Below are 24,203 nucleotides of genomic sequence, written 5' to 3' on the forward strand. Positions count from 1 at the left end.
GTGACCACAGGTATGGTCTCAGTGTATCCGCTCAGGCAGTACACACAGGCTCCCCGAGTCACTGTTTCTCTGGGAAATGCCAACATCACAGTGCTGGGTCTTTAAAGCCAAAAGGCAGTGGTCCCCATGACTGGCAGACTGAATTCTAATTCCCACGGTGGACGCAGCCTTCCCAAAGACCAGTTGTTGCTCTGATGACCACAGTCATCCCTGCTTCTTTGTGGCTAATGTGGGCAGAGGAGGGCTGAGAGGAAGACCAGGAAAGGAACTTAAGGGGCGAGACCACCCGCTTACCCTTCCTTTCTCTGGGTCTGTGAAGCTGAGCTTTCTAAACCAACAGTGACCTCCCCAGCTTCCCTTCCTGGGGATGGAGACCTCAGGAGCCAGCAGGAGCCAGCCTTTGGAGCACTAGGAAAGACTGAAAAACAAACCAGAATCCAAATCAGGAAAGCCCAGAACTGGGGTTGCCATGGCAACTTGCAGCAGGCTCCCAGCCTGGCACACAGCCTCTCTGGCTGGGTTTGCCCCTCCTTAGACTTACCCTTGGCACTGGAGGCAAGGGCACAGATGGGGCACGTTGGCCTTATTTAGTAGCCAAGCAGGTCTGGCTTGCCTGGGCATCCGGTTAGCTGATACAAGATCGCTTCTCTCCCAGATCAATGCCCACATGCAAGGGCCACCCAGGATCCTCCCACCGTGCGGATACCACAGTCCATGTGGGGATGCCCTCAGGCCTCACCAGTACAGTGACCTTTGGCCCAGGGAAAGGCACAATGAGATGATCCTCACAGCCGTCCTCATGGACTGAACAGGGAAGCGACAGTGTGGGTGCCCAGTGCGGTGCGATGCTTTATGTGCGTTCTCCGGTGTTACTAATAGTACTCCCTGTTATCTGAGAGGTCAGATGACTTTCAAAGTGAAACAGCCAGAGGTTGCCAACTCTCAGACCAGGCCTTTCTTGAGAAGTCTGTTACTGGAAGCTCTGGGCTGACCAACATGTCACTAGAGGCCCATCACCAGTGGCTCACAGAACTCTCCTCAGGCCCCCTGATGTGCACAAACAAAGAGACACACCATGTCTTCAAGTCTCTGTTTAATGACCAAGCCAGCTCCGCCCAGATAAAGCTCACGCCCCAGTAGGGAAGTCCTCCTCCTGGTTTATATCCCCGAAGAGCCCACCCAAGTGCTCACTCGCACCGTCCCAGACCACTCCTGGACAGTGTGGCAGCCTCATCTCAGCTCCTTTAGCAAGCTGTTGATGGAGGCCAACAGTTCCCGGAAGTAGCCGTCATCTTCGCCTTCTTGGAGTTCCAGGGAGGCCAGTGCTTGGTACTCTGCCTGGAGACTGTTTAGTGTCCTGCTGAGCTGGACGTCCTGACGGTAGCGGTCCCGGCAGGTGGCCAGGAGGGCGCCCAGCGTCTGCAGCACCTTCTCCCGAGCGTCATGCTCTGGAAGTGCCAGGAGGTGGGCAGTGATCTCACACCAGCCTTGTTCCCTCAAGCCCGGCAGGAGGTGAACCTGGCGATACTGCTGCAGCTTCTCTGGGGATGAACCCTGGGTCAGCTCTGCCTCCTCTTCAGCAAACATCTGTGCAGCCAGGACAGGGTGGGTGAGAACAGGCAGCAGTCACCTGGCTGGGCTGCTCTTCCCATCAGGAGATGCTTAGCTATTTCTATATGAATCTGGGCTACCAGGGGCCTCCTGGGAGGCAGTCAACTAGCCTCCTGGCTTTTCATATGCTCCCTCAACCATCTGTGTGTGCATGTGTAGGTATGTGTCTACACAGAAGCCCAGACACCAAGATGCTGCCCCCGGAAGAGGCTCCCCGATGCTGAGGCAGAGGAGGAGTCAAAGCCCTGAGGTAGACATGGTAGTCTATCCAAACAAGTTTATGACTCGCATCCTTAGGTCATTATGGAATACCCGCCCCGTGTCTGCTTAAAGTTCTTCCTTAGGAACCACATGAGGTCCTGAAGTCCCCTGGCTCAGAGTCATCACTGTCTTCCCTGCAGGAGAATAGCTGGATCCATAGCACTTACAGAGGAAAGAGGTCTGTTCCTCCCTGGCAGTGTCAGCGGGCAAGCTCTCCTCTGGGCCTGCTGGCCCTCCTCTTACAATGCCAAATGAAAAGCCTTACTACTTGGCTCTGAGAGAGAGAAAGGGACAGAGAGGGGGCGGGGAGAGAGAGAGAGAGAGAGAGAGAGAGAGAGGAAGAAGAAGAAGAAGAAGAAGAAGAAGAAGAAGAAGAGGGAAGAGGAGGAAGAGAGAAGAGAGAGGAGAAAGAGGAAGAGAAAGGAGAGAAGAAAAGACAGAAGAGAGAGATGGAGAGAGGGAGGAGAGACCCACGGCTTAGAGGAAATATTAGGGGGCGGGGAGGCCTGCAGCTTCCAATGGTGAATGAGCATCAGGCCCAGGATCAGGCATCCGGCCCCACCAGTCAGCAATGGGCAGAGGCTAAGAAGAGAGCCCACTGCAGAGGTTAAGAATCCAGGCCTACTTCTCTCAAAAGGCTTGCAAAAACCAAAGTGGACCGGGCACCAAGTCTCCCCCAGGTAACAAACCACAGAAGTCCATCCTAAGCCCTTGCTCAGAGCCAAAGCTCCCAGAGGAAGTGTGTCCAGGTTTCTGGATCCCCAGAGTTAGCACCAGCCCAGCCTAGCCCTGGTCTCCTGGCTGCTGAATGGCTCCCAGGCTCTGCTGCTCATCCCTCCTACGTCTTCCTCAATGCCTGACTGCCTGCACAGTTGGCACTCACCATTGCTAGCACCTCCTCCCTTCCCACCAGCCCTCGGGATCCAGCTGAGCTGTCATGTCTCATATAACATCCTCTTTGATACACATCTTTGCTATCCATCCATCTATCCATCTGTCTGTCCATCCATCCATCCATTCTGTCCCAGATGCTGGACAGAAAGAAGCATTTGGGAGGGTACTTTGGTCAAATGACCAGAAGCAAACACAAAGCAAAATGAAGGGAAGGCAGAGCAGGTGCGGGCACTCACCTTCTCGGTGACCAGATCATAGAGCAGGGTGACCACACGCACGGCCAGTACCTTCTCATTCTTCTCTTGCACGAGACTCCTGAGGACCTGCAGCCCCCCGAGCTTCAGGAACTGCTGCTGGGCATAGGGGAAGTGGCGCAACAGCGAACACAGTGCAAACAGGACCTGGGCGGCACAGGCCGGGGATAAGTGAGAGCCACACAGATCTGTACTAATTCTAAGGCACAGAAAAAGCAGTCGAGATCAACCAGTGACCCAGCCCAGCCTCCCTCCTTCCTGGCCTCTTTATTCCCTTGGGTCCATCTGTACTCCAGAACTCAGGGTAATGGAAGCCACTTAACAAAACTAAGCAGGCGAACAGTGGACAAACAGCACGGCTCAGGAGATGGGGGATGCAAGCCCATCGGGCCACAGCTAGACCCAGGCCTCCAGATGACATGGCCATCTGCTTTAGCTGGTGTGAGCTCTCCTTGACACCAGTGCACAGTGCTCAGGCCCCTATGTATGGCATAAGTTGGAAGGAGTCTTCCCCTTCAGGCCCCACCAGTGTGCCGGACACTAGGCAAGGGCAAGAGACAGGGCCTTGCCTTCTTCTTGGCGGTGAGAGGCTGCTCTGTGGCCAGGATGACCAGTAGCTTCTGCAGAGCTCCCCCTTCGATGGCTTCCACCTGGACCTTCGGATTGCTGCGGGAGAAGCACAAGACACTGTGATACCGGGCCAGGCAGTGGTGGTGCACACCTTTATCCCTGAACTCAGGAGTTCAAGACCAGCCTGGTCTACACAGTGAGTTCCAGGACATATCAAGTTCCAGGCTATATCAAAAAAAAAACTAAAAAACTAAAACCCAACCCAAACCAAAACAATAACAAACAAACAAAAACCCACAAACACCACCAGAAAAAACAAAAATGGGCTACTCCATTGGGCCCAGGGTCCAGGGACGGAGCTGGGGCTAATACCACACCGACCTCCCTGGGAAGAGTCAGGGAGTACAAGCATGGCCCTTTTCCTGAACAAGGATCACTCTGCTGGGGAAAGGGGGATGAACGAGTGTGGATGCACCCGGCTACAACGGGCTAAGGCAGAGGTGAGAGGGCCAAGGGCCAAGGGCCAAGGGCCAAGGGCCGCATGCCAGCTTGCTGCTCCCCAGAAGCCAACAGACTAGGCACCCACCATCAGACCATTCTGAAACTGGTATGAAGCCAGGGTTGGGAGCTCTGTCCATCTCCCATGACCCAGACAGCCACACACCAGGGAGAACCAGAAATGGCTCTGCTCTCTATGTACAGAGCTGGAGGCCAGGCCCATCCTCCACCTGTGCAGCACTCAGAATCTGCTAGAACACCATTTGGGAAGAAGCAGAGCACAAGAGACCAGAGTCTCTGAATGCAAAGCAGATCTTTGTGCGGGTTCTGCTAGAGCAGTTACTGTGACTTTCCTGTCCCCAGGTTCTCCACGCTCAGGTCAGAGCCTGCCACACTGAATGCCTAACAACACACTAGGGAACGGACAGACAGGACACCACCACTAACAGACCCGGCACCGTGCAGGCAACCCTCACCCGAAACCCACTCTGGGCTGAGAATCTGTGAGGGGCTGAAGAGACGGCTCAGTGCTAAGAGCTCCAGCTTCCCATGCAGAGAACCAGGCTCGGTTCCCAGCCCCTGCCTAGCATTCATGCCTACAACTTCAGTTCCAGGGGATCCTGCAGTTTCTGGTCTCCGTGGTCTATTTATACATGTTGTGCACAATATGCATGCAGTCGGTCACATATATACAGAAAACAAAATAAATAAGTAAATAAATCCTTATATTTCAATTCCATATCCCAGCCCTCCTGGATATAAGGAGGGTACCAGGCGGGGGCATGCTGGGAAGCCCAGATAAAAATATACTTTTACATTTTTTCTTTCTTTTCGAGACAGGGTCTCTCTACAGACCTGGTACTCACTATATAGACCAGGCTGGCCTTGAATTCACAGAGACCCACCTGACTCTGGGTTACTGGTGTGCGCCACTATGTCTGGCACATTCCTTGTGTTCTTTATGTTTTTGGTTTGCGGCACTGTCTCACTATGAAGCCCTCAACTCTGCCACCATTCTCCCGTCTTGGGCTCTTGAATGCTAGGATCGCACACATGCACCATGGTCCTTGGGTTTCTAAGATCACAAGCACAGAAACCTATACATTCAAGTTCTTAGCAAGTTCAGGGCTCTCCCACTCAGAGGCCCATGCAGGGGTCCCCCGAAAATAGAAGTGTCCAGCTAAAGGTCAGCTATCAGCTCATGAAGGTGTACCAGAATCCCATGAGTCTTTGGCTAGCTGAAGTTCATCACGGGGCAGCCTGGAACCTCCAAAGCACCTGGCCTCCCGAACTCTGACTTCCTAGCCAGGCAGTCTCAGTGGGGCACAGAGAAGCAAGGACAAGTTGGAAGCAGTCAGCTTCTGTTCTGGTTCAGAGTCCAGAGAAAGGAGGAAAACTTGTACACAACACTGTGGCCCTCAAAAGGGGCCCAGCACACAACCGGTAACCCCAAAGCTGGGCAGATGGAATGCTAGGGGTCAAGTCATCCCCTCAATGGCCCCTTCTGCTCCTACCAGGAAGCAGCTTCCAGGCTGAGAGCAGACCTAGCTACACACGGTTTTCCTTCATCCTCCCTTCTGGCTCCGCCCATCGGAAAGATGTATGGAGAGTGCTGAGCGGCCCCACAGCAGCTCCATCTTTGTGCATAGGGAGCAGCCTGGAGGAGAAATGGAAATGTCCCTGGAGATGGCAGGCAGTCTGAGCAGGGGCCTGGGCGGGGCGTGTTCGCTGCCTCATCCCCTGCTTGAGACAGGCAGCTGCTTCATCAATGGGAGTTAATTAGGGCATTTCTGTCATCATGTGGCTAAGGAACATTCGCCCCCAACAGACAGGGTCTATGAAAAGAAGACTACCGTGCTGGAAATTCACTAACATCAAACGCTACCTCCCAAAGAAGGCGGGCAGTGAGATTTGACAGTATATCAGCCCTAGAAAGCACCTCTGAGGTGCCCCATCCCCGCGGGCCCTCTGAAGATGGCAAACAAAATCTATCACAAGATCCACTGTTAGGGTCTTAGCAGATGAAGCAGGGCTAAGCATGAGAACCCTTCCATGTCACGCTGGAAGCAGAACAAAGAATTCACTTCTCAGGCAAGCTGCCATAGACCGAGAACTACCCAGTCATGCCACCAGAGTCCGGCTTTCCTAGGGAGCAGAGCCCATATAGAGCAGGGGAGAACAGGTTCCAAACACAGGGATGAGAATCAGAGAGAAAGAGAGCTGGAGGGTTTCTCAGGAAGTAGACAGGAGGACAAGACAGTCACACATGTGCCTGTTGCCAGACATGGCATGGGCAGCTGAGTCTCCAAGTTAAATAGGTGTCTGCACCAGCTCTGGGCCCTGCCCCTGGGATCTCATGACCTCAAGGTCCCACAAACACCCCCTAAGGGCTGTTAGTGCTTTCCAGGCAGAGAGTGTGAGGAAGCAAAAAGGGGCAAGGTTGGGCCTGAGGTATCAGGTGGCTTTAGGCTGTGCAGGCAGCAGGACGGCTGTGCAGACAGCAGACATTGTGCTGCCCCAGGCACCCCAGTCACGCCGTATGCTGGGGGTGGGGGGGGAAATGCCTACATAACTCAGACCAAGCTTTAAGAACATGCGAGGGCCAAGGCCTGCAGGACGGTCAGAATCTGTTAACAGTGGCTGGACCTGGACAAGTCCCTTGATGGTGTCCTCCCCTGGGAATCCGAGCTGGGGCTACCTCACATTTAGAGACAGAATGACTAATGCTAAACCACATGTATACCAAGACTATACCATAGTGGACTCGTTTCGCAAGGAGACCTGACCAGATTCTTGAGAGCAGAGCTGCGCCCATGCCAGCCCCATCCCTCTCAGCCCATGGGCTCTGGACCAGAGTTCTGCCCGAGCCCAGAGGAGGTCAGTCCTGGTGGCCGGAGGGTGGTGTTCTACAAAGGGCATCTGAGTATATTCAAAGGCAGCAGCCTCCTTGCCCTTTACTGTGCTCAAAGTCAACAGGAGGACACTGGGGACAGAGCTCGTCTACGATGCCGCTAAGCGGGCTAAACTGAACAAATACCATTAGCACTTGGATTGTTGGGGCGCTCACAATCAGCGAGTCAGCTGGCTGTGTGTGGAGGGCAGCGGCAGATGTGGCTCTGTAAGTCTTAAATGGGACAGGCAGGGAGAAGGGTGGATCTGAGCTGGAAGTGATTGCATTTGCTAAAACCAAACAGGTGACAGCAATATGTCAACTTGCCAAGGGCCACCAGTCATATTTTAGCTAAGCTGAGCAACTGGCTACCTGTCAGGTAAAGACCTGACTTCAAGAGCAGCCAGTGGGGCCAGAGACCCCTTGAGAATACTGCCTGACACAGGTCTCAGGCCTGCATTTTCTAGCTTTGACCTTCAGGGTGAGCTGCATGACTTTCAGGCCCAAGTAAAATATGAAAATGTGGGCTCTTTCAGAGAGTATCCATTTCAAGGAGGTTCCAGCAGAACTGGGTCAAATGTGAGGTTCTGTGGGGCTCTGTGCTACTGCACTGGTCTTCAGGCCGCTGTGGGGTACACAGACACAGAAACCCTGCCGGGGATAATCTGACCGGAAGTCAAATGTGGATCTGTGAAAAGGAAGAAAATGTGGAGGAGGCAGAAGTCTGGGATGAGAAATGGGGGAGGCTGACAAACTGGATGGGGCCAGGAAATGCTCAGGTAAAAACCTGGAGCAGAGCTTGAAGATACCAGATTACCAGATGGAGTGTGGGCTTGTGGGCTCTGGGCATGTCCACAGGGCAGCAGGCACACACCAGGGCTCTGGGCACACATCAGGGAGGGCCCTGGGCATGTCTGCAGGGCAGCAGGCACACACCAGGGCTCTGGACATGTCCGTAGGGAACTGGGCACACGGCAGGGCACTGAGCATACATCAGAGGAAAGTGCTGTCTTATGGGATGTCAGAAGCAGGGCAAACATTTCTTCTTTCCACTGTGCTCTAGAGTCCAGAGAAGACGCCATATAGTAGGGCAAACATCTGGGGTGGTTGTCTAGGTCTGGATCCGCATGGTTTTGCAGAGAGGAAGATTCTTTCTCTGGTATCCTCACTGGTCTAAGCCTGACGCCTGGCTTGAGCATCTACGAGGCCCCCATTTGCAGCATGTGCCGTCCTGTGAATGTGGGAAGCAGGAAGAGCCGTGCATGCCAGTTAGGGACAAGTTAGGTGTGTAACCACTCACACAGGATACAATCACCTGGGACATCTTTTTTTATATATCATTTCAGATGAGACACTACAAATTATAGAAAAATAAGTCAGGCACAGAGGCTTGTACTATGATTCCATCACCCAGGGATTAGGGGCAAAAGGGTCCTTTGAACTCATGGGTTCAAGGTTCCATTTCAAAACAACAGCAACAACAAACAGAAAAGTAATTTCTTTTGGTTTAGTTTTTCGAGACAGGGTTTCTCTGTGTAGTCTTGGCTGTCCTACAACTTGCTTTGTAGACCAGGCTGGCCTTGAACTCACAGAGGTCCGCCTGCCTCTGCCTCCTGGTGCTGGGAATAAAAGTGTGAGCCACTACCACCTGGCTCAGAAAAATAATTTACAGAAAAACCACTCATCCTGTCCCTTGCCCCTACCACCTGTGGTGGGTGAGGGAACTGACCCCCCTCCTTATCAGCTGCAGCATTCGGGGAAGTGGGCCCCGCACCTCACCAGGGCAGCCCAGTGGAGCTGACCCTACTGACGGGGGTGCCGGTGAACCGCCCAAGAACGTGAGCGTGGGAGATTTGTTCCTGTTCCTCATCTGCCATACAGTGACGTGGGCCTGTGGCAGGTACGAGGGCTGTCCCTGCCCTTCACCAGCTGCAGCACTCAGGAAAGTGGCCCCTGTCCCTTGCCTGGGCAACAGAGCAGAGCTGGCTCTTTTGGTCCAGGTGTAGGAGAACTGGCCCCACCCCTTGCTTATCACTGCAAGGGGTGAAGGAACCAGGGCAATGCTGGAGGGCTGGCCAACCCTGTAACTACCCAGGCCCAGAGCCAAGGTTATGAGTTGGCCCACCCCAGCATCCACCCATCTGATCTGCTGGAGCATGTGAAGGGACCAGTCCTGCAGACCCAGAGCTGCAGGATCTCCACGACACAGGACAACAGGATACCCAAGAGGAGTCCCAGTGAGGGCCCAGTGTCACTAGTGTAGCAGAAACCAGAGGCCTCGAACCAGAATAGGGACTCTTTGCAATCAACACTTGCAAGTAAAGATACGTGGACAAAGGGGTTACTGTGTGACTCACTGTATCACACTACAGATTCCATGAGAGACTGAGGTTGATTTTTCTCTTAAATTTAATTGGGGGAGGGAGGTTATGAGGGCAGAGGGCAGACATGAAGGGGTGGGGAAATGAATGGGATAGAGATGCATGACGTGAAAGGCACAAAGAACAAATCAAAAGGAAGTTAGAAATAATAATAAGAAAAAGCTCCAACCAGTCCTCTAGCTGTTACTGTTATCACATTAGCCTCCTCCTTCTTCCCCAGCTCTCCCACTTGTCTTCAGTGCTGGGGACCAAGCCTGGGGCCTTGCACATGCTCAACAAAAACTGAGCTGTACCTCTCTCTAGGGACATTTACACGGAACCTTCCCAGTCATCTGAGGGTAGATGTGATGCCCATTTACTCCTGAACACAGTGGAACAGGTTTCTGAAGAACAGACAGCACGATGCCAGGTCAGGAAGCTAACAGTGACTTGGCCATTGACACGGCGTTCGGTTTTTGCCAGCCGTCCCAGGTCCAGTCCGAGCATAGTCTGTTAGTCTCCTTTGCTCTGGAAGTCCTGCTTTGTAGGAGACTGACATTTAAGAGTGGAGGCCACTTGTACAATGTCCCTCACTTTGGATTTATCTCATGATTAGACTGAGGTTATTCATGTTGGCAGAAATATCACAAAAACCATTGCTTATTTCTAAGTCCTTCGTATCAGAGGATACAAGATGTCAATCAGTCCCACAGATGGTAATGTTCACTTCGAATATTTGATTATGGAAGGGCTTGTCAGATTTCTCCACTGTAATATTATTTATCCCTTAGAAGTTAATAATATTGTATGGAGACACTCGGAGATAGTAAGACAACCCATTCCTCAGGATTCTTTCACCACTGGTTTGTTCTAGCGTTCACTGGCAATTCTTGGTCAGTTATCTCTATGTTGTCAAATGATAACAGAGGCACTCTGCCCTGGCTCCCATCTTTGTGTGTTGGCACTGGCCTGAGAGAGCTGGTCTGTCTTCATTTGTTCATTTATATAGCAATATGGATTCATGGGCTCTCGTTTAACTTACGGGATGTAATTCACCTTAGTCAATATTTGGATGCTCAAAATATGCTTGAACCAATCACCAGTTCCTTTCATTGTAGATTATATTTTTCTGACATATTTGTGTGTTTGTTTTCGAGACGGGGTTTCTCTGTGTAGCCCTGGCTGTCCTGGTACTTGCTCTGCAGACCAGGCTGGCCTCAAACTCAAGCTCTCTGCCTGCTCTGTCTCCTGAGTGCCGGGATCAAAGGCGTGCGTCACCCAGCTCTCACGTGCTCTCTCACGTAAGGATTGCATTCTCTGGCACAAGAGGCTTTTATCTGAAACGCAGCATTTCTCCTGCAGCTGACTGAAGACATGCTGCTCTGATTTCTCTAAGGAGCATTGCTTTTGGGGCACTTTTTGAAAATACAAAATCTAAACCCTACCTTCATATACTAAAGGTACTGGCCCCAAACTCTGCTTTTCCGTGCCTGTTCCACCTGTCTGTATCCTGAGAACCAGCATTTGTGATAACTAGCCAGAAGCCTAACCTGTGGTCTTCTACGTCACCTCTGAGAACCTGCTGTCCAGGACTTGAAGAGCAGGAGAGAGATCGCCATCAAACGAGACAGGTGCATGTGGTTTAACTCGCTCCCCGACTGCTATCCAGCGGTTTAACTCGTTCCGACTGCTATCCAGCAGTCTTCTCAAGCTGAACTGCAGTCCATTCTCAGGAGGCCTCTACCTCCAGTTCCAAGTCTGCTCCACCTAAGTGGAAGGTGCCGAATTCTGCCATGAGAGGTCACAGTCCTTCAGACGCTCGAGAAGGTTCCCCCTGACCTGGCGCCACAGGACCCTGCTCTTGTTCTCACCATGACTCTTGCAGCCCTGACTTCCACATGAGCTGCATGGGATGGATGCTCGGGGCTCCCAGAGCCCAGTCCCGCCGCCATCTCTGTTGTAGGCCCTCTGTCCCCATGCTTGAGGCCTCTGGGCTTATGGTAACCCTTTATAGAACCGACTTTGCTTAGGTTAACTTCCTGGAAGACAGTCACATGATCCTCTGATGAAACGTGGTTTTCTCAACATGACCCAGAAACTAAACACCGGGCCTCTCATTTAGTCTTACTGAAGAAAAGATGTTAAATGTACACAAGCAAAAACCAGTTACACGCTGTGAGTGGTGCACCACATCCTCTGCTGGCCCAGTCTTCCCTACACAGCGAACACAGATTGGTATATGTACTAAGTAAGTTGTTTGTATCATTTTACTGACAAAATTAATTTTTTTGAGATAGGGTTTCCCTATATAGCCCTCATTAAGTGACCTGCCTCTTAAGTGTTGGAATTAAAGGTATATGTTACCACACATGGTCTCTAAATTAAATGACTTTAAAAGATTATATCACAACAATGACCAGCATGGCATTATAATCCTAAAGGTACAGGAGCAGCACACGTGCCTTGGCAGCAACCAGCAGCTGTCTCCTTGGGAAGACCTGTTCATCCAGTCTGGGCAGTGGGAGGTCACACCTTCAATCCCAGCACTTGGGAGGCAAAAGTAGGCAGAGCTCCGAGTTTGAGGCTAGTCTGGTCTACAGAGTAAGTTTCAGGACAGCCAGAGTTGTTACACGGAGAAACGCTGTCTGGTACTGGAAACCTTGTCAACTACCCAGGGTTGGCGAAGTCACAGATCTGGGAGGAGCACTGACAACTGTCACTTTATTAAACCAGAATAATCCCGACTACAAGCTAAAAATTTATTCTAGTACTCACAGATAAGTGTAGGTCTCACCTCTCATCAAGAAAACTTCTCTTTACAGTACATGCAGGCCATTACAGAAACCACGACCAATCAAAATGCAGAGCCCAGCCCCATGGTGCATCCACGTGTGGACTCAGATTCCAGCCCCATGGTGCATCCACGTGTGGACTCAGATTCCAGCCCCATGGTGCATCCACGTGTGGACTCAGAGCCCAGCCCCCATGGTGCATCCACGTGTGGACTCAGAGCCCAGCCCCATGGTGCATCCACGTGTGGACTCAGAGCCCAGCCCCCATGGTACATCCACGTGTGGACTCAGAGAGGGCAGAAAGATTTATGGGAGAGAGGAATAGGGAGTTTGCTGTGAGATTATCTCCTAGGAATATCAGAAGCCACGCCCCCACCCACACCCATAAAGCCAGCACGGCTGCCTAAGCAGGAGCTGAAGAAGGACAGCAGACATACCAACATGGACTGCAGCGGGGAGCCCAGGAGGCCTGAACTCCGCTAAAAACAAACAAACAAACAAACAAACAAACAAGGACCGCTGAGAGCGAGAGTCTCCTAGGAAAGAGCGCATCAATTGGTTATCCAATGCCAAATGGTCAGCCCTGACAACATACATAAGTACCATTATACAGATGGAACAGGTTATACTTACGTGGTTAGGAACACACACACACACACACACACACACACATAACACTTAATGAAAAGGAGAGGCCATGGATGTGAAAGAGCAAGGAGGGGTAGAGAGGACTTAGAAGGACAAAAAGGGGTGAGAGAAATGCTGTAATCATATTATAGTCTCAAAAAAGAAAATAATTTAAAAGTATCTAAAAAATATTTGTTTTAATGTTTATGGATGATTGTACCACATGCATGCAGTTCCTGTGGAAGCCAGAGGAGGGCGTTAGAACGCCCTGGAGCTGAAGTGCTGGGTCGTTATGAGTGGCCTGGAACCGAACCCCTGGGTTCTCTACAAGAGCAACAACCGCTCTTACTCACTGAGCCTTCTCTCCAGCTGCCTAAAGTTAAAATTTTAATAGGAAAATTTAAAACCTGACTTTGTTAGGAGCCTTTCATCCTAGCCTTCGCTTTGATTGTTTTGATCTTCGCTCTGTCATGGTCCATCATGCTAATTATTCAGCCTTCTGTGTTATCTGTTGCTGTGCTTTAATAAAAGTATCAAAACGTGAAGGAAAGGATGGGAGGGGAAAGAAGAGCCAAACCCCAGCCTGGGCCGAGTGTGACGCGAGCTCGCGGGTTCCCATGGAAAGCCTCGCTGATCTGACCTCTAACAAAACACTATGGGGACAGGGCAGCTGAGCACAGGTATGCCTCGTTTGCTTCTGTGTTGACTGAGATCAATGAAATTGATATTTGTTTTCTCAATAAAGAGAGGGGGAAAAGTGGGGAAGGAAATAGGGAAGGACTCAAACATTAAACTAATCTGCAAGATTGGGTCCCATGCTCTCTCAGTCCCCAGTACCCAGTAAAGATGCACGCACACATGGGCCTCATGAAATGTCATGTCATTTTTCAGAACTTCATTTGGAGAGCCAGTGGCTCATTTACCCAAAGCCATGCTCCTGCCCTCAACCCCTCTTGGCTGTGCCTGTCTACTCTCTCCAGCAGGAAGCCCACTGCCCTAGAGAGAGAAGGCAGAGGCAAACAACAGGAATCATGGGTACCCACCACACGGGGTCATGTGACTCGCAGGCGGTCTGGCCCCGCCTCCCTCGATGTCAGCCCCTCAGGTCTGCAGGCAACCAGCTTCCCCCACGGCTACTCCTTACTGGCTCTCAGAGGTTTGCTCTTTTCCTACCTTTTTGACTTTTTAAGCTTTTCAATAAAGTCCCAACTCTGGGCCTACCTTCAGGCCGCTCCCTCGGTCCCTGCAGCAATCACTAGGACTCTATTTTAAAACTTGTCAGTTTCCAGACTGAGTCATCCTTCTTTTCAAAGATCTAGTTCAGACATCACATCTACCTTCTCTGGACCCTTCTAAAATCTGCTGTCTCTAAGATCTGGAGTCAGAGACTTCTTGTGTCCCTCTTGGCCTCTCCAAAACAGTCAGCCTCCGCAGAGGCTCCCGAGCCGCTCACTGCACCAGAGAATTCTTCTTTTTATTCGCAAAACAATTTTAGTGGGGATTTTTCTTTGTTGTTTTCTTAATCTCCTGAGAAATGAAACTGTTGGAGAAGTGAGTTTAATTTGTGAGCAAGTTATCTAGAGATTGTAGCTCAGTTGCTAAGAGTGCTTGCCTAACATATATGAAGTCCTCAGTTCAGCCCTCAGAACCTCATAAACCAAAATCATAGGTGGAGGCAGGAGGATCAGATTTTGAAGGTCATTCTTGATTTTAGAGTGAATTTGAGGACAGTTTGGAATATAAGAGACCTTATCTCAAAAAAAAAAAAAGGCAAGAATTGATGATAACCTGCTCTCTGCAGAAGCAGCTCTGACTACAGACGGTCACGGGCGCTTCTGAAGAGTTTTAAGCTTCTGCAGCAAGGGCACAGAGGGACAGTGAAGTGACCCCAGCTGAGGGCTGATGAACGGGCAGGTCCTTTGGCAGCTAAAAGACAGTGAGTGAACTGACTGAAGAGCGCACGGATCTAGAATCCGAGATCCTGGGTTCAAGTCCTACGCCCAGCATTTCCAGGCTGTATGTCCTCCCTCTGGCATCTGTAAAGTGTGCAATGATGCCTCGCAGAGTCACAGGTGACAAAAGACAATACTAAAGTTCTACGTGTCCCCGATGATTTCCCCGGGTTTCCAGGCTTTTAGTGGGAGGCTCTGCGTGTGGCAGGGGACAAGCAGCAGGGCTTCCCAGCTCTGTGGCTACACAAAGGCAGCACTGAAAGAATGCAAGGGGAGAAGTGTGATGAACAGGCTGGAGGGAGAGACTGGGAGGAAGGATCAAAGAAGCTGATTAGACTGGGCTAGAGGGACCCCACAAGGTGGGGAACGCGAAAGAGAGAGGGCTAAAGAGAATTCTCGGTGGCCTCCAACTATTCTAAGAAGTCTGTGCAGTTGTCTCTGGCAGTGAGGGGGGGAGGGAGGAATAACAAGGTTAAGCAGAAAAATATTTAGGCTAAAGCATGGGGGAGCTTTTGGATTCTTCTCCACCCTGAGATTTCTCAGGTGTACTGGAGAGTTCAGAGGAGGTGTGCACTTAGCTTGTTTATACCAGTCAGTGGCCTGCCACCCTCAGGTGTCGGTGGCTGGAGGACACAGCACAGGCAGACCCAGCAGACCACAGTCGCTCTGCTCTAAGCTACGGCAAGAAATACTGTCAGCTGACCAGCGTGGCTCAGGACAGACTCCCACTCCCCAGTCCGTGTTCTCAAGAGCTCTGAAATGAGCTCTGGGAGCCAATCACCCTTCCCTTCATCCCCTCCCTTCTCTGAGCTCTAAAAATCTCGGTAAACATAGCATGTCTCACTGTATGAAAAATCATCTCAATAGGAGTTGCTTTTGCTACACAACTGTAGAAATGTTTATGAATGAGCCATCTCCTAATAGCAAAAGAAAGGCAGCAGCCGTGGGATGGTCTAGAGCTGAGGATGACAACACCACAGAGCTTCATTTACAAGATTTGGAAGTCGTATATCTACAAATGACTCTGCTGTGCAACATACATAACAAGCCTCAAAATATCCTTTGTTTGCTGAGGTTTTGCTCAGATATTTAAGGTTTCTGACAGTTTAAATATGGTGAGCAATATGGTGAACCATCCAGATATTTTACATCATTGTATTTGGAAGGATCTTTACAAACAATTAGTTCAGGTTCTAACAGGCACACGAGGCACCAGGCTCCTGGTTTCCCTAGGGGTGGATCACGTGGTGAGGATGATCTCACAGTCCCCACTCACATGTAGCTTTGCCAGTGCTGTAACAGAGGAGTGGCCTCCCCGCCTGGCTCAGGGATCATAAGGGATTTATTCTGGGTTATGAAGGAGAGATGGCTCAGCAGGTAAGAGCACTGACTGCTCTCACAGAGGACCTGGGTTTGTTTCTCAGCTCCTACATGAATGCTCACCTGTAGTTCCAGTTCCAGGGAATCTGACGCCCTCTTCTGGTCTCCATGGGCACCTGCACACATATGGTGCACATACAGACAAGCAGGCACACATGCATATGCAGAAATAAAGTTTTGAAAAAGAAGGTTAAAGAGAGCCCCCTTTTGTTAGTACCAAGGATTGAACCTAAAGCCTGGGTAGCCAGACACTCTCCCACAGCTTCCTTAGCTGTAAGGAGGAGGCCTGACCTTGCCAGAGGCCCTTTACCTGATTCATCAGATGCAAGAATTAGGGGCCTAGAAGGAATAAAGGCTTCTAGAGAAGTCCTTAAGAACTGAGGGAAAGTCCAGTGACTCACAGCCTCTTAAGACAGAATGATGGATGGGTGGGTTTGTGAACACACTTTTCCTGGGACTCCTGGACCAGTCAGCTGTTCTGCAAACAGTGACTGTGCTCAGCATGCAGCTAAGGGTCTTAAGTCCAGAGCAAGGAATGGGAATGGTTCCTGCCCCTGTTATATGTGGAGAGAAAGGGCTATCCGATGATGGAATCATTCAGGAAGATGCCTTGGCAAAATCTAAAGTCGCTAAGAGCAGAGGGGAAAGGCTAAAATTCTGTTAGCACTGTCCATCTGATGTCATATAAAATTTGGTTTGTGCTAGGCATGCACACCTTTAAATGACAGCCCTTGGGAGGCAGAGGCAGGTGGATCTCTGTTGAGTTTGAGGCCAGTGAGTTCCAGGACAGCCAAGGCTACATAGAGAACCCTGCCTCAAAAAGACAAGAAGGATCTTTTTATTTTTAAAAAAATGTTAAAAATTTCCCTCCACAATCCTTTTAACTCTGTCTCTGATAAATCATTAAAAGACCTTCTGCAAAGACCATTTTAATGTCAAAGAAAAAGTTACACTCAAAAAATAGTGTCAGAGTATGAACGGTTTGTTTAAGATTCAGCAACTGTCACAGAATCAAATACAAAATCTCTATGGTCTAGCAAGGGAAACAAAGGCCTGGCGCTACAGACTGAATTTCAGATCACAAGGTAAGAAGAGAAAACGTTAAGCCAGTTTAAATGTGGATTGGCAAATGCATGACACTTTCCAGCTGCCTGCATATGGGACAAGGCCAGCCCGCCTGAATGTGCCTGACCCGATCCTAGCACAGCCCATGCCCAGGATACAGGGCAGGGTGTGAGGTGAGGTAAGCCAAAACCTAAGATGGAAGACGCTGGCAAACTGGGACGAGGGCCCCACTGGGAGCTGAAGGTGGCACTGTGGATAAGGCCAAGCCTGGGGTCTATTGTGGGTGCGGGGGCGTGAGGTAGGGAGCTTTGCCCTTTCTTGCCTTGTGCGTCAGACACTTGGGAGAAGCACAGTGGGACACCTGCTCCAGGGAATCAAGTGCAGGCACACTAACCCATAATAGTCTTCAAGTCTGATTTCCCATGGGGGGTTGCGGGACAATGCTCTTGCCCACTAGGCCATCAAAGTGCTTCAAATTTTACCATCTGGGTTTTTTTTTCTTTGAATCTTAAAGACAATTCAGGCTTTCAGGGTGTCCTATTAAAATGCTACTGCCCCTTGGTTGGGAGCAGTCACATATAAGCAGGGTGATCATATAATTTATTATCTCAAGCAGGACAAAAGAGTGAAAGGTGGCACAATTAATTATTGCACTGGAACAGGAGGCATGAAAGGAACATATGGCTGACACGGTCTGCATAAGGCTTGTGTTGGGCTCTGTGGAGGACACAAGGTTAGGAACGCGCTTTTCATAGAACCTGGATGCTGGGTCCCTGGGAACAGGTTAAAGCCTGACTACAGAGAGGGAAAATGGAACTGTTACACAGATCTGAATTTGAATTTGAATCCAGATGTCCTTTCTACATGACCTCGAGACAAGTTAGTCTATCTCTGTCAGACTTCTACATCTGTAAAATGAAACTTATTTCATAAAGTCCTCATGAATATTAAATAAAAAACATGATAAGATACCTGATACTGCTTTTCAGTAAGTCAGTATTATTAGCATTATCAAGATGGTTTTCAGTAAGTCAATATTATTAGCATTATCAAGATGGCTTTCAGTAAGTCAATATTATTAGCATTATCAAGACTGGCGCTAGAGGAAGGGCAGAAGAACAAAACACCAACACCCTAGCATTCAAAATAACTCTGAGGCCCATGCCTCCTGACTTCCTGACCTCAGATTTCACTTCAGTTCCTGGGGGCAAACACCATTCTCCAGCCTTGCTGGAGACCACAGAGCCAAGTCTGCAAATGAGCAGACCCCATTCCTGGAGCCCTGGACACTGCTGATGACAGAATGCAAGAATCGAGACAGTGCCTCCATCCTGAGGAGAAGGACTCTGGGCACCTCCACTCAATAACTCTCAAATAACAGCTCAGGTCCCCCCTGTGACAACTCAATGAGGCAGACGCTATTGCTCCCATTCTACGAGACCACAAACTGAGTCACAGAAAGCCAAGTAATTTTCCAAGGTCATAGAACTTAAAAGGAGCATTCAAAGGATTCCAGCAGGCACTCATGGCAAGCTGCTAGCTGGAAGGCCACACTTTTCTCTCAAGACACGAGAGGAACACTGTGAGTATCATTTGAGACAGGGGAGTGGAATCCTGGAGTCACGCACATCGCGATGCTACTGCCAACATCATCCATCCTTTGAGTTCAAAGCTTGACTCAGAGTGGGGGAGAAGAGACTGTTTGCAAGTCCTGCTAATCTACCTCTCCAGTGCAGACGCCAGGCTGCAGACAATCTACCTCTCCAGTGCAGACGCCAGGCTGCAGACAATCTACCTCTCCAGTGCAGACGCCAGGCTGCAGACAATCAAGTGGTTCCGCAGCACGGCTCTTAGTCGGCTCTCTGGCCAGCAGCACTAGCAATATCTGGGAACTAGGCAGAAACACAAATCCTCAGGCCTCAAGCCAGCTTTGCGAGAAGAGTAACTGTGGGGAAGGGGAGTGGCCATCTGCATTCAACAAGCCTTCTGGGTGCTTCTGTGCACGCCCTGGCCTGAAAAGCAAGAGTATCCAGGACACAGCAAGTTGGGCTCTCTCAGGGCCTGGTCGGGAAAGGCTAGCCTCGGGGCAGGCAGGAGAGCCCAGTTTTTGCAGAGACCAGACTCTGAGGGCCACTGCCAAGAAGATGAAAAGCTCCCAATAAAACCCAGACCTACGTGGCCACACTGATCAAAATACAATAAAGAAGAAAGTAAAAAATCTGACAAAAGGAAAACAGGGCTTCAGTGGGGGACAAAATACAACAATCTTCCGTGGAGACGGGAAGCATGAAAGGGATGTTAGATGTTCAAAGAGCCAAATGTCGGAATGACAAAAAAACAGGAGAATAAAGACAAAGTGTGGACATCAATGCTACATGGGCTGCAGGCTAATGATGGCAGTAGCAGAGACCAGCACCACCCGCCCGCCCAGAGACTGCTTCCCTTCCCCCACCCCCTCAACATGACAAGCCTATATAAATAGAGTCTTGAGGGAAAAAATACCAGCAATTAGTCACTGAATCTTGCTTGTTAGAATGAGGGGAATTTGGAGAAAATCACCACCAGAGGCTCTGATGACAGGCAAGCTTGGCTGCGGAGGTCCTGTGACTGGGCTGGCATCGTGATCGCCAAAGGGCAAAGAAGGCCTGTGGGTTGGTCCTGCACTCTTTGATGCCTGCCAACTTTTAACCAAAAAGGGAAAGATGGAGGGCCTAGCCACTGGGCCATAGTGAGCTCCAGCCTGGTCAAGCCCTGGTTGGAAGTCCTTTAATGAGGGCTGAGGTAGGCTGGAGCATGCATGGATAAGGGAAACCCAGTGACCCAACGGAGCAGAAGGCTCAGTGGTGAGGCAGCGGGACAGAGCCTAACCAACGTGCCTCCATGAGGAAAGCCTGGGGCCACACTTCCCCTCTCCCGGCCTGAGGCGTGCGCTTTGCAAGTGGTGATCTAGCAGCCCAGGGACTCTGCTGAAAATAACGAACTCTGTCAGGATTGTAAGCCATGGAGTAACGAAGGACTTTCTAGACTTAAACGTGCTGTGTTCTCTACAGCAGCCCTATGGAAGCCCTTACCTGCCTCCTCCCTGATTCTGTCTTAAGCAGTCTAGTTCCTGTTCCTTCAAGTCTCACCTCAAATGCCACTTCCACCGACTCCCATTCAAGGATGATGAGGCCCTCACTGCGGTCCCCCTGTCTTCCTGACGCCTTTACTTCCCTTCAATATTCTCATCAATCTGACCAGTTAGATTCTCTGCAAACCATGAATTTCCTTATGGACTGTGCTTTGTTGTCTCTTCATCCTCATTCCAGGTGTTTAGCCCAGTGCAAGGCACGTGGTAAGGAGCTACCCAGAGAGATCCGTCATGCCTGTATCCCATCTCCACCGGGACAACGAGACCTGGAGTGCCTAGCCTTGTAAACTCGGCATGGAACTGGGCTTCACATGATCTCCCTTCCTTCCTCAGTGGTAAGGCACTGAAGATCGCCCCAAGCAATGTCCTGAACATTACCTTCTCTTCCCTTTTCCTCCTCTTCTGTTTGATTCCTTTGGCCAAACCCCTCATGTGCCCCCACATCTTTGATCCCTTGGCTACTTGAGAATGGGATATGGCAGAGCTGTCCAACAACCCCTCCCCAGTACTTTTCCTGGGAATACCAACATTTGCCTATAAACAAAAATTAATATTTAAAACCAATAAACTAATTTCTAATCATACTAATAGAACTTTAGACAGGAGAAAGAGAAACAAAGACTGGTGGGCTAGTAACCTCCATATGGCTCCTGAAATAAAATAAAATCCTTAATAAATTAAATGGCTACCCCTGCCATGTATGAAGCCAGCTGTGACTCAATCCTATGGCTGGGCACTGCACACATATGCCCACAGGTGGCCACTGGCGCCTCCCTTCAGCCTGGCTTCACCTGTCTGGCTGACCCCTGGTGAGGGCTCTCAGTGAGAACTCTGACTTCCGTCCTGGCATTCCGTCAAGCTCTCCAGATATCTCTCAGGTCAGCACACACTCAGGGATGGCTCCTTGGCCCTTTCTTCCACCAACCACGGTTCTAAGAGCAATTTGAAGTCAGCTTTGCTTGGAGTTGCGATAGACCCACTGAGGAGGTGGCACTGAGCCACAAAGAGGAACGAGAGCACTGGACGAGGGCAAGGTCAAGCTGACAAACATCCCGCGATGAGAATGGATCGCATGAACTGCAGTGGCATAATGGAGCATAACAGATGGATAATTAGATTTATTCTGAGAGCTGTAAAAGAAAGTAATTAAATAAAAATATGGAACAATGAATCTGCCACAGAGACACCTAACAGCCTCACGAGGGCCTTGCAGCTGGCACAAGCAGCCTGGGAGAGAAGTGGAACAGGAATCGCTCACATTTCCTGATGTTTAGGCACAATAAACATCACCAGCTCAAGATGGGCACAGGGCGACGACCTAGTCTGAGAGGGAGCCATGCCCCTGGTTACAAGCAGTGCTACAGTATGGGGAAACATCTCTGTGCACAGCTGAAAGACTATGGCTGGAGGGAAAACAATAAAGCCCCCTCCATCGGTGCGGCTGGCGGCTGGCGAGGCTCTGACACTGTAAGGCTGACTGTATTGTCTTTCTGAAGTAGAGGAAGAGAGGAAGGGAGACACACGTGAACCAATGCCAGGATCAGGACTTTCATTTTCCTCCTAGAAGCTGGAAGCAGATGAAGCTCAGTAAACTTCTAAGGAATGTGAAGCAAGCACCCACTGTGTACACGGCACAGACTAGGTATGGGACCGCACCAAGAAAACAGATTTCTTGAACACGGTATTTGATAGCTGGGAGTGAACAGATCAACTGGAATCTGTTTTATATCAGGGGTTATGACGTTGTTGTTGTTGTTGTTGTGGTTGGTTTGGTTTGATCAAGACAGGGTTTCTCTGTCAACAGTCCTGGCTGTTCTAGAACTCATTATGCAGACTAGGCTGGCCTTGAACTCAGAGAGATCCACCTTCCTTTGCCTGGGATTGAAGGCATGTGCCATCAGTAGTGACTAAACTAAATTTCAAAATCATCTAAGGAAAAGGGACTTTGTTGGGTCCCATCAAAAGGCAGGATGACGCCGGGCGTTGGTGGCGCACGCCTTTAATCCCAGCACTCGGGAGGCAGAGGCCAGCCTGGTCTACAGAGCTAGTTCCAGGACAGGCTCCAAAGCCACAGAGAAACCCTGTCTCGAAAAACAAAAAAACAAAAACAAAACAAAAGGCAGGATGACAAAAGCAAGAACAAGGAGTGAACGTCTCTCAGGCTGCCTCTCGAGGTGTGGTTCTCTCAAGTAGGGGTGAGTCTGGCACTACACAGACCAATCCCAACATAAAGTGAATTTTTCCTTTCCAGGAGAAGGACACTGATGTTGTGGACTATTTATTTGTACACGGTGTGAAGGTTTATAGTTGTGACTGGTGTAATGAAAAGCTGAACAGTCAATAGCTAGGCAGGAGGTATAGGCTGGATTTCTGGGGAGAGAAAGAAAGAGAGGGAGAAATTTAGGCATGTGGGAAAAGCCAGGAGGCACAAAGAGGAAAGAGGAGATACAAGATGGGTTAATTTAAGTTATAAAAGCTAGTTAGGAACAAGCGTAAGTTATAGGCCGAGCTTTCGTAATTAATAAGAAGTCTCTGTGTTATAATTTGGGAGCTGGCTGGAGTGTCAGAAAAAGACTCGTAATATATGATGTCCAATATGGAGGCTCGAATATGCATGTAGGGCCTGAGAAAGTGATCTCTCGGGTAGGCTCAGCATACAAAGGCATAGCACCGTTAAGAGGCCTGCTGTTCACAGCTCCTAAAGATGTCATCACCCACAGACAGCAGGAAGCAGTCTAGAGAATATGATGCTCATATCCCAAGAGGGTGGGTGGGTGGTGTTTGGTCATTCGGTGGGTTATGGATGTTTGTAATCATTTAGGGGACTTGGTTACAAATTGTTATTGGTCATGGTCAGAAAAAAAGCTGAACAAAGGAGATTAGATTCAGGGAATCTCTGAGGGGAAAGGGAGAATATAGTATAGAAATGATGGGATAAAAGGGTGGATTGTTGAATATACTTTTGAATAACTACTAGTCTCAAATATTTTACAATGGTATGGATTTTTAAGGTTATTTTTGTTATACTATATATATGCTTCTACTCTTGTTTAAGGTACCTATGTACCTATGTAGCTCATTTAAAAATGTAATGTAAAGTTTGGGTCCTTGAAAGCTATTTAGGATAATATAGAAAGATAAGTTAGTAGTTAATCATCTATAACAAATTTATAGGTATGTTTTCAGGGTCAAACAGATATATTTTAAATAGATGGTCTTTGAACATTTTAAAGACCTGCAGAATATGACATTTAAAATGTTTTAATAATGGGGACTAGCCATTAAATGCTAGGCTCACAACCAAAAATAATGGGGCATTGAAGAACCTCCAGGTGGAGTTTGCCGTCAGTGTGACAAAGTTAGCCATTTGGGCAAGAAATTGTCCTTGCCTTGACTGCTGACAGTATGCTGTCCAAACTGGAGGAGCAGGACACAAGAACAAAGGACTACCAAACTTTGCCAAGACAAGGTAAGACAGTCTTTCAAAATTTCTGCCTCACAGAAAAGTCTGTTCTGTAGGCCAAAGATGGGTGTCCCAATGTTACAAGGAATCTTGGGTGACTCTCTAGGCAGCTAGATGCCTCTGTTGTTTTGATAGTTTTGGAAGTTGCTTGCTGTGCACTTCCTGTTTACTCAAATAATATTTCATCTTTCTTGGGTCTCTGATGGGGACTGAAGACTGGAAAGTATATAGTTTTCTTTGTTACTAAATTCAGAAAAATAATTACATAAGAGATATAAGGTTTATAAGGTTGAAAAAGATAAAAGCTTAAGTAGTTTTTTTAAGAAGATGTTTTTAGGTCTACAAAGATATTTTTAGGATGGTATTACAAGTTATGATAGAAAATGGAATAGGTATAAAATTCTGGGCTCATTAAGTATAGATAGTATATTACCTTCTCTGAAGTTGCCAAATATG

The 24,203-nt window shown here is 49.3% G+C and overlaps 1 protein-coding gene across 4 annotated transcripts in view; it reads right to left on the reverse strand.

Annotated features, from left to right (window-relative positions):
- Positions 1-1,083: 1,083 nt before the first annotated feature.
- The window catches only part of LOC121443007 (nucleotide exchange factor SIL1), a 270,148-nt gene continuing 247,028 nt past the window's right edge, over positions 1,084-24,203 (reverse strand). For all 4 annotated transcript variants that reach the window (XM_041644676.1, XM_041644677.1, XM_041644678.1 and 1 more), the window contains 3 exons: positions 3,590-3,686; positions 3,003-3,167; positions 1,084-1,587 (listed from right to left, as the gene is read on the reverse strand). In XM_041644676.1, coding sequence (XP_041500610.1) covers positions 1,231-1,587; positions 3,003-3,167; positions 3,590-3,686 — 619 coding nt within the window. In that variant the 3' untranslated portion in view covers positions 1,084-1,230. The remainder of the gene's footprint in view (positions 1,588-3,002; positions 3,168-3,589; positions 3,687-24,203) is intronic.

The sequence above is a fragment of the Microtus oregoni genome, unplaced genomic scaffold (genome assembly GCF_018167655.1).
Source record: "Microtus oregoni isolate MIOR12 unplaced genomic scaffold, Mior012 000098F_ref0000018, whole genome shotgun sequence".
Taxonomy (NCBI): domain Eukaryota; kingdom Metazoa; phylum Chordata; class Mammalia; order Rodentia; family Cricetidae; genus Microtus; species Microtus oregoni.